The sequence below is a fragment of the Photinus pyralis genome, unplaced genomic scaffold (genome assembly GCF_008802855.1).
Source record: "Photinus pyralis isolate 1611_PpyrPB1 unplaced genomic scaffold, Ppyr1.3 Ppyr1.4_LG9, whole genome shotgun sequence".
Classification (NCBI taxonomy): domain Eukaryota; kingdom Metazoa; phylum Arthropoda; class Insecta; order Coleoptera; family Lampyridae; genus Photinus; species Photinus pyralis.
Window position 1 is genome coordinate 22,352,919 of NW_022170878.1, and position 10,562 is coordinate 22,363,480.

Consider the following 10,562-nt stretch of genomic DNA (forward strand, 5'->3'; position numbering starts at 1 on the left):
AAATGAATATTTTTGAGCAAAAGAAAATATTAGCCCTCTCTTAGAGGGTACGTAATTGAGTAAAAGCAACTATAACCGCACCCTTTTATTCTTAATAACAAAATAAGATTGACAAGTCTGGATATAAGCCAGCATTTATTGTACGAAATGTCGTTCTGTGAAATTGAGTCGCTACAACAGTCGCCTGTAATAAACATCTTACAAAATTGAAGACAATTTTCAGACAAAGCCGAACAATCTCGCGTTATTAACCAAAGCGCCAAATGAATATTGGCCATTTGTTGTCACTTCAACATTTTTCCCATGCAATTACAGCAATTCGTTTTAATTTGGAAAGGGAGAACGATTGCGGCTCTGCATTATCAAATGAACACGTTTATGAATCTTCAATTATGAACTCGTCTGCAATCCGTTGTGTCTAATGCAGCCGCGAATTTCTCTATCCCATTAAACAGCTCTGACTGGAAACAATCAGACGCCGAATTGATTCACGTTGGGGGTCCATTATCCTTACTCCACATCGGGTTTTACTGCAAGGAACAGCATATACCTACATAAACATCGAAATTCCTTGCAAATTACACATAGCACATACATAAACGAAGCCCGGCTCTTGTATAAATGTATAAATTTTCATTTAATTCGGATATGACGCAAATTACAGGACGAATCGAAATTTATGTCGCGCCACCCCTTATAAAAATGACGAATGCATTAAAGTAACCATTAAGGTACTTGTAGTTTAACGAGATGGAAATCGGACGTAATTCCAGAATGGAGGATAGATTTTGATTAGTATTAGAAATACCAATCGAAATTCCGCAAGTTCTTCACTCATCGTTGCAGAAATAACACACTTCGGAACTACTCGAATCATGTCATACACGGCCTGTTTCTGAGTGTATGGCATGTAGGCTTCAGGCATAACCACCCTTGAGCATACGTGTTTTAGGTTATCGATGGTTCGTTTTGCTCCTGCTTCAATCCGCTAATGAATATTGCTTTATCTCATTCCATCTTGGGAATCTTCCCTCGCTTATAACTTCTATAAATCGCTGCGGACCACATATTACGGTCCTTACAGTGTTTTAGACGTCAAATTAATTTCGAATAACGAAATTTGTCTAGTCTTATTTTGGTTGTGCGTCCGAGACTCGGATTTAATTAGTATTTATATTTCGAGCGAAAATTCGCTTAGTACATTTGGTGAGTTACCTATACAAGACGTCTCCTCAACCCACCTGCCAGAAGTCTCCAGACTGTAACTTTTTACAGCACCTTAATTAAATCCCTTTCTGACATCCACCACGCTGTTGTCACCGCGCCAAACGTAGAGATTTCTACGTGATGCGGTTTCCAAAGTGCAAATTGCCCTCTGGAAATCTCGCTCCATTCGAGATTATTTATTTCATTTTAAGCTACTTGTCGGTTACTGCAAGAATTGTAACAGAATTCAATTCTAAAGGATTCTAATGATGCGTAGGGTAAATTATTTATTCATGAATTTTTTCCACGAGGTTACACGTTTTTAAATTTTCGTCGTCCTTTTCAGCAAATAAGATGCTAACGTTTAAAAATTTAAATTCGTTAAACCGTTGGAAAAATTGCTTTCCCGGTCCTATACATTTTCATCGTACCCCGTTTTTTCTAATTTTCAGGTAAATTTGAAAAATCACCGTTATAAAATACCGGGACTGCGAGCAGAACGTGTGGTATATTTTAAGGCGTCTTTGCACAAGATGGCGGCAGTTTCTGCCATCGTGTACTGGCAGGTGAATACCATTTAGACAGCCGGCTTGACGACCAGAAGGCTGAAGCAAGCACAGTTACATTTACATAGACGGCTTACCGTAAAACCCTTCATGTCAAAGAAAATGAAGGGTAGGGAATAAAGCAAAACTTTTTTTTCAAAATAAAGTAAGGTTCTTTCTCTGGAAGCTGTGCTCTTTATTCTCTTGTTCCGTTTTTCGAAAATTCAAGCTCCCAGATTGGGCACCCCCAAAAGTATGAAAAATTCCATTCTGAACAAGATTTGTTGTTTGGAGATATATGATATACACTGGTGTCCAAAATAAAAATGTCTATCACATCTCATCTCATCTCTTTCTCATCTCAGAAACCATAAAAGATACGACGCACGTAAAATTAGGGAAAAGTTGCGCAATTAAACAGTTATTATCATGCTTTAAAGAAACCAGAAACCAGAAATTTATTTGACCTGTGACAGAAACATAAAAAAACACACTTTCTCATTGTTACTTTTTCAGCTCTACAAGACATTGTTTAGAGATTTTTAATACAACGTTTCGTTTCGGAAACTTCATCATCAACTTTATTTTTTATATGGCCCGTAAAAAAAGTACATACTGTAACGAAACATTGTATTAAAAATCTCTCAACGCTGTCGTGTGGAGCTCAAAAAGTGGCAAGGAGAAACTGTTTTTTTTTTAATTTTCTGTAACTGCTTAAAAAACACCAGGACAAAATAAAAACAAAATCGACAAACCTAATTTTTCTGGCATATCTTCGGAAGTAATCGGAATTTTCTGGTTTTCTTTTAAGAATTATAATAACTGTTTAATTTCACAACTTTTCCCTAATTTGACCATCGTAGTATCTTCTATGGTTTCTGAGATGTAGACATCTTGGACACAGTGTATATATGATCATAAATTCAGATTCCAAATTATGGACCCGGCAGGTCTTTTATACGTCTTTAAACATAGTATACATATAGATTCCTCTTTGTTCAAGTAAGAACTTTATTGAATTTGAAGTCAAAAGGTCGTACGTCACTAAACTAACACATTAAACATTATGTAACGCAAAATATATTGTCATGCGAACGTTTTATTTGGTATCAGCACCTACGGTAATGTTGGATCATCCAGCATGTGTTTATTTCAATTTTCTTTGACGTTCAATTCTGGTCTCTAATTCAGAATGAACACAATTTCGATCATGTTATTCGAATTTGAAGTCATTCTTGATTTTATGTAGAATTACTTATTTAATGTAATTTTCTTTAAATGACCTCATTTTAATTTATTTATTTTATTATTAAAATTGATGTACGTGATATGTTTTATTTGTCTCATAGTATCTCCGGTCATTACGATAAGAGCGTTATCAATACGTAGGCTAATTAGTTTTCAAGATATGCACAAAAACACAGAGATTTTGTTTATTCGAAGAGGCAGTTGGAAGTTAACAAGAAAGGAATATGGTTTTAAATAGCAAAGACGTACGTGATACGAGGTTTTTTTGGTGGTGGACATTAATAGTTGTTTTGTTTTTTGTGGTAGATGTTGAAACGTGGCCGTTTATTGTTTTGTGTGTGTTGGGTAGTTTTGCCGTTATCGAAGAATTTTGAAAAGACATTCAGTCTTGTTTAATTGTATAGTTTTGTGGAAAAAATTTAGAGTGTTTAAATAGATAAACGTAATAGTCCGTTTCGAATTAAGTTTAGTGCTGCATCGCGTATTCAAAGAAGAAGTTTGTGTCTTGTTGTTCGTGCGTTCATCAATTAAATGAAGCTCTTTTTAAAAGTTATCCGATTATTCGAACCCGAATTACGATCTAGAAAAGATTTCTCATGCCAAATTTTTCTAGTGGTACCCAGGGTTATGTCAGGTGTTTAAATAAAATTAATTAATTCTTCGGAATTTTGGACTTGGTCAAGACTACTGAGTTTCTCAAATTAATCGAGATTTTTAGTTGTGGCGGACGCTGGATGTGCCCTAAAAAATTATATTTCTGTGTTTAATTGAGATAGCTGCACAGGTGCTTGGGGGTGGTATAGTGACCGTTTGCCATTGCACATAGCAATGCCTTACTGAACTGCAAATTGCTGAAGGATGTGGTAATGGTTAAATTATCCATAGCATACCGCAACCTTAATCGTCTTCAAAAGTTCATCTGATCTAATTGTGGGTACGAAATAAACAAAATTATCAAGAACACTCTAATCTAGGTCGTAATTTGGGCTCGAATAAACACAAAACTAACCATTTAGAGATGAATCAAATATATTTGACATTAATTGTTGATTATTGTAGTTGAAAGAAATATACGCACTCAGCACTAGATAACACACACCGCGCAACAAGCGATCGATTAAACAAATTAAATTTAAATAAAGTTCTAATTACCTGAAGTCAAATAAATCCTTATCACCCGGTCGTAAATGTGCTTTTCAACAAACAGACGCACTAGCACATACCTCAAACGCAAAGCTGGATAATGCTTCGGAACCTCACTTCTTTGACTTCACTTAAAACTCAATTTAGATCACACTGACTTCGTTATAATTACATACAATTATAGTATTGACCCTTTGATGGTAAGTAAAACTCCCTTTACGGATATTGGAAATCTCTCGACTTGTAAATTCACTTTTCTCCGTGTAACGTAACGCACACTTGAGTTAAACTCAACTAGACTTTCTTCTACAAAACTTTATAACTGACAAAAGCAACAAATAACACCCAACAAGCAAAAATGCACGATTAACGTCTTCCTCTTCTATTTAAAACAATTTCTCCTTCTCACTTCCGTTCTTCCTCCTTTAACAAAATTAAAATATGCTGATTTCGGCGATAACACCTGCTTATCTTGAAACCAATTGGCTTACGTAGCGATAAAGACTTATGGCAAAGGACCAGACACCGGACTTTTATACAATATCAATAAAAATCAATCTTTTTTAACACGTAAATCAAACTTTACAATAAAATAAACGAGCGATTATTGAAACAAAATTAACAACATTAAATGATTCCGATACAAAATAAAATATGGACCTCGAATTCAAATAATATGATCGGATTTGCGTTTAATACAACAATTAACGACCACATTTACGCTTTAAAAAATAATTGTAATGCACAAGCCGAAGCCAAACAAAATGTCCTAGTTCTTTACAAAAAGTAAACTCTCGTAAATGTCTGAAAAACTTTTTTTGACAAACAGAGTATGCCGATTATGGAGAAATCTAAAGCATAGAACATGAAATCTGGGGAGCAGTTGTAGGAACGACTGATCATTTACGGAACAGAAAAATATCGTTGCTCCCATCAAGCAGGAATTAATTACAAATACGAAACAGGGTGAGGAACGGTTTTGTAGGTATTCTTTTTAGCGCATTTCCACAAAAATTAAAAAAAAATGCGCTATTGTGGCCACTTTGTCCGTCCGTCCGTCCGTCCGTCCGTCCGTCCGCTAACTTTGCGACGCTACTAGTTTTTTTATCTTAAGAGCTATTGTTCTACTTTTTTCGCTATTTGGTTCGTTATGGTGTCGAGTCTTGTAACTTTGCGACGCTACTAGTTTTTTATCTTAAGAGCTATTGTTCTACTTTTTCGCTATTTGGTTCGTTATGGTGTCGAGTCTTGTACCAAGGAAGGAATTTTTTCTGTACCGCTTACAAAAAAAGTTATTGTAAAAAAAACAAAAAACCGTTTTTTCACATGTTCCATAATTTTACACTTTTGCCGTTTATTAACGATCCTAGAGATCGTTTATAATTTTGCATTGCTATCTGTCGCCTGCCGGTTGGTCTCTCCGTCTGTTCCTTTGTCTGTCTGTCCATCTATCTGTCCGTGTGAACGATAACTTTGTTTAGAAATGTTCGATCGCTTTTACATCTCCGTTAGTTATGAACTGAATTGCATGAAATTCAATATGGGCATAGATTTAGCCATATAATACGCAATGCCAAAAGTTGAATCGAATCGATTCAAAATTCACAGTGCCCTTTTCGCATCTCGACCATTTATAAACCGAATTGCAAACTTTTTTACTTATAAAAGTATTTGAATGAAATTTGATACATAGGCACTTGGAATAAAGGAAAATCAAACGCCAATTTCAAAATTTGGTTTTGCGCATGCGCAGTGCCAACTTTTTTATTTATGGAAGAATTTAAACGAAATTTGATACATAGGCACTTGGAATAAAGGAAAATCAAACGCCAATTTCAAAATTTGGTTTTGCGCATGCGCAGTGCCAACTTTTTTATTTATGGAAGAATTTAAATAAAATGTGATACATAGGCACTTGGAATAAAGGAAAATCTAGCGCCAGTTTCAAAATTTTATTTTGCGCATGCGCCGTGCCAACTTTTTTATCTATGGAAATATTTAAGTGAAATTTGATACTTAGGCGCTTGGAACAAAGGAAAATCTTAGTTTATTAGTTAGTTATAGTAAATTAGTTTTAAAATTTAGGTTTGCGCATGCGCAGTTCCAACTTTCTTATTTAGAAAGCATTGAAATGAAATTCTTCTCATAAACTGAAATTGAAGTAGCACGTCAAAAATGGATTGCCCATGTGCAACGCTATCTTTCATATTTGTGGCCGGATTTTTACAATTTTAACAGAAGTTGCATCTTACAAATGGGAAATGAATGCAAGTGGAAATGCGCTTTATGTAAATCGTTTACGATTACTTTTTAGCTTGTTAATTTTTCATCACTCCCAAAATAGTGCTTACCACTTAAAGCGGTCATATTTAACAACTACTCGTCAGACTGTCGCCAGTAACTTTCCTAGGCTATTAATTAGTCATGACGCCCACGGAAACAATACAAATTTTGTAATATAAAGGGATTAAAATGTACACAATGCTTAAACTGCGCTACCCTAACGAAATTCATCCTTGCACCCCTTTATTTAAGAAAAAACCACACCATTATAACTAGCAAATTTCATAAAAACTCGCCCACACCTATGTGTCCTAATAACTAGAGTGACAAATGAAAGTTTTAAGAAAAACTGAAATGCTTAAGAGCTCCCGTTACAAAATTGAAACTTTTTACCCCTTTGGCATTCCATAATTTTTTACGAAAAATCGCTTTTCCATGGCGTTCATCTATTGCAAGGGCGGTACTATTCGAAGCATGTCAACTATTTGTCTTTTCTGCTTGTTTAGGCTAAAGAAATCCACAAGCAGCACCTTTAGCTGCGTATAAAATTGAAAACTTTGCTCCTTTCCAATTACGTTTTATTCTTATGAAAATTAGTTCTTAAATGGCAGGGTTGTAACTATTAAAGTGCGTCAAATGTTTTTCCGTTTTTGATTGTTTATGCCGAAAAGATCCGCTAGCAACCCCTTAATTCCGCTTAGAATTGCAACCCTCCGCCAGATATTTTCTTTTCTTTTTACGAAAATTCGTACTTACATGGCGTGGCGAGGGTTCTAATATCTATTTCGAGGATTGTAACTTTTGAAATACGTCAAATATTTTGCTTTCTTTTTTATGTATTTATTTATTTATTGTCCCCTTTTCGCCCAGTGACAGAGTGAACCCCATAATGTTTTTTTTCCAATACCTATACATTGAATTTAATCCCTAATTTTTGTACATTAACAGGTAATTTTAATCCCTAGAGAATAAAAAAATTTTAATCCCCCATTTTTGTTTTCTCCTTGAGTGAATATTTGGAGAAAAACCGTTTCTTCTTTTGGTAACAATTTTTTGGTAGAAGGCGAAATAAAAAATTTCAATGTTGCCACAGAATCCATCATTCTCGCACCTACATCCAAGACCGATTAAACGGAAATGTAAACGGCATGCGGTCCAACAAGCACCAATCTCATCATGCGTGTCTAATTAATGATGGATTTGTGGTGCCAATACCTATTCCCATATGTTGACATGCGAATTGAAATTAAATTAATGATACGGACAGTATGGGTTTCGTTATTAATCGATGATTTCATATTTCAGAGAATATCACTAATAAGCAGCTTCCTTTGCTCACTATTTCTTGGTAAAATTGCACCTATCGATATTATGGAAGCGTCTGGCACAAACTTAATGGATATCAAATCGAAAACTTGGAACGAGACGTTACTGGACAGATGCGGGCCGAATCTAAAGTCAAAATTGGGCGATACGGTGCCGTCTAATACCAAACTAGGAAAAATTGCGCCGTATTTCGTCGATCGATGGGATTTTAATCCCGAATGCGAGATAATCGCATTTACTGGAGACAATGCCTCCTCCTTGATCGGCCTGCGACTTAATCCCGGGTGGTTGGCCGTTAGTTTGGGTACCAGCGATACTGTCTTCCTATGGTTGCAAGAACCGCACGTCGTCATAGACGGGCACATATTCTGCAACCCTATCGATAAAGATGCTTATCTTGGACTCTTATGGTAGGGAATTGTTGAAATTTTTGTACGTCACTTTAGATATTTGCAGTTTTAAAAATGGCTCGTTGTCACGAGAGCGCATTAGGAATAATTGCACCGAAGGATCGTGGGAAATATTTAACATGCTCCTTGATAGTACTCCTAGAGGTAACTTTGGGAATATAGGTAAGCTTCAGGTGTATCGACTTAGGTACTGACGCACTGTATCGCACTTGTTAGGTTTATACTACGACACTCAAGAAATCATTCCATTTTTATCTGGTGATTATAGGTTTAATAAAGCAGGAGATAGAATTGTTAAATTTACCAGTTTAGAAGTAGAGGTACGCGCGCTGATCGAGGGCCAATTTATGGCGAAACGGATGTACGCCGAAGACTTTGGTTTCAAATTTGGTAATCTGGCAAGTAATCAATAAACAGTAGGTACGCATTTTCATATTACAGGAGAGGACACAAAGTTACTAGCCACCGGGGGTGCTTCTTGCAATAAATCAATTCTTCAAGTCATGGCCGACGTATTTAACGCACCTGTTTATACATTGGTAAGTTACACTATTACTTAAGTAAATTACCTGACGCTAATCTGTTAGAATGTGTCCAATTCGGCTACCATTGGATCGGCTTATCACGCAAAGATTGGTCTATTAGGAAATGAAAAGACCTACCAGGAAATTACAGCTTGTCTTCCAGAACCAGAGCTGGTCTGCACCCCTTACAGCGATGCGGCAGATATATACGAACCTATGTTGAAACGGTATCGTAATATTATACAAATGCTAGTGAAAACTAGTTGAAATTCTGGATTTAGCACAATTTTTAATATTTTTTAATACGTTCATAGTTTATTTTTCTACCAAAAATGTAACTAAGTATAAAGTGCAATAAAATTGTTCGTGTTTCTCAAATTTCTTTTATGGAGCATCTAGGGGGTTATTGATATGGGAGGACGAGGACGGGTAGATATGCACTTTTGAACGGAGCGATACATGAGGATTAATTACCGCTGATTAAACCTTTTTCTTTAAACAACAGTTGGGCTATTCCCCGATAAGGCTTTACGCCATTTGCAAATTACCTTAAATTTAACTGGAAAAACCAAGTTTCTACTACCTATTTCTTAATTTTGAATCTTGGTGATATTGAACTCATTATGAATAAAGCTGAGAATTTAGAAAGTACAGTACATATTGGCCATGGGGCATTAAACCGAGAATCGGCAATTAAATCTTTACATTCAAATTTCATTTTAGAATGGAATCAAGGCAAAATTGCCCAAACGACGGCCTTTTATGATTGTGCCCAAGTGACTCTTATAAGGACCACAATCTCGTAAACAGCAAGCGATAGAGGTTGGTTTAAATGAGACATTATGTCTCTTACTGGTTGAACATATGGAAATTATATAAGAACTAGGTACCTCGTTGAAAGCTTTACAAAATTCGTTTTGTTCCTGCACCATAGGTAATGAAATTTTCTTCAATTTTTTTACTCCTCATTTGTAGTTGGAGTATAGTAGGACGTAGGAACTGTTCTTAAAAACGACCCTCGAATTTTTGTCTTATTGAAAGCCGAGATAAATTTGTTTCTTTTGAGATTATTATATCAATTTTTATGTCGGTGTAGGCTATTCCTATATTAGTCTCTTTCATGCAAAGAATACCCGTACTGTACTGGACTCTGACACTGCATACTGTCGCAAGAGGCGACTATAATCAACGGTGACCCAATTAAACTGAACTTTTGAAATTTAGTTACAAATCAGTGAATTCTCAACGCCACAACAAAAAAATTAAAAGGCAGTATTTGATTGAGGGGGTTGTAAATCCTGTTGCCAAATATTTTTTTTCATTGATCGATTATATTAAAAGAATCTACAAGCAACCCTTTAATTGCCAAATATAAGTAAATCTCATCCCGGTTCAAAAATTCGTTGTTTTTACGTGAATTGACTTTCACCTACGTGTAAGTATTCGATTGCGGAGGTTGTAAATGTTGTTGCGGGTCAAAGTTTTTTATTTTCTTGGCTGATTATATAAAAAAACTACAAGCAACCCTGAAATTGACAAGTATAAGAAAAATTCCACCGCTTTTCAAAAATTCGTATTTATTAAAAAAATTTGCTCTTATTTACGTAGCATTATTCGATTGCGGGGGTTGTAAACCTTGTTGTGAGTCAAATATTTCTATGTCTTTGATCGATTATTTTAAAAGGATATACAAGCAACCCCTAAATTGCTCAGTATAAGTAAAACACCATTCCGTTTGAGAAATTCGTAATCTTTAAAAAACTTCATTCTTACTTACGTAGCATTATTCGATTGCGGGGGTTGTAAACCTTGTTGTGAGTCAAATATTTCTATGTCTTTGGTCGATTATACTGTAAGGATATACAAGCAACCCTTAA

The 10,562-nt window shown here is 35.5% G+C and overlaps 1 protein-coding gene across 1 annotated transcript; it reads left to right on the forward strand.

Moving 5' to 3' along the window:
• The first annotated feature begins 7,599 nt into the window (after window positions 1–7,599).
• LOC116181357 (xylulose kinase-like) lies at window positions 7,600–9,057 on the forward strand. The gene is made up of 5 exons (XM_031501696.1): window positions 7,600–8,161; window positions 8,208–8,323; window positions 8,378–8,551; window positions 8,603–8,700; window positions 8,749–9,057. The coding sequence occupies exons 1-5, from the start codon at window positions 7,617–7,619 to the stop codon at window positions 8,950–8,952; spliced, it is 1,137 nt and encodes a 378-aa protein (XP_031357556.1). The 5' UTR covers window positions 7,600–7,616; the 3' UTR covers window positions 8,953–9,057.
• The last annotated feature ends 1,505 nt before the right edge of the window (window positions 9,058–10,562 follow it).

Bases quoted from the DNA above. Each gene is read 5' to 3' on its own strand.
- LOC116181357 (XM_031501696.1), top strand. From the start codon at position 7,617: ATGATGGATTTGTGGTGCCAATACCTATTCCCATATGTTGACATGCGA. The intron at 8,162-8,207 runs GTAGGGAATTGT...AGATATTTGCAG, and splicing joins GCTTATCTTGGACTCTTATG to TTTTAAAAATGGCTCGTTGT. The intron at 8,552-8,602 runs GTAATCTGGCAA...TTCATATTACAG, and splicing joins AGACTTTGGTTTCAAATTTG to GAGAGGACACAAAGTTACTA.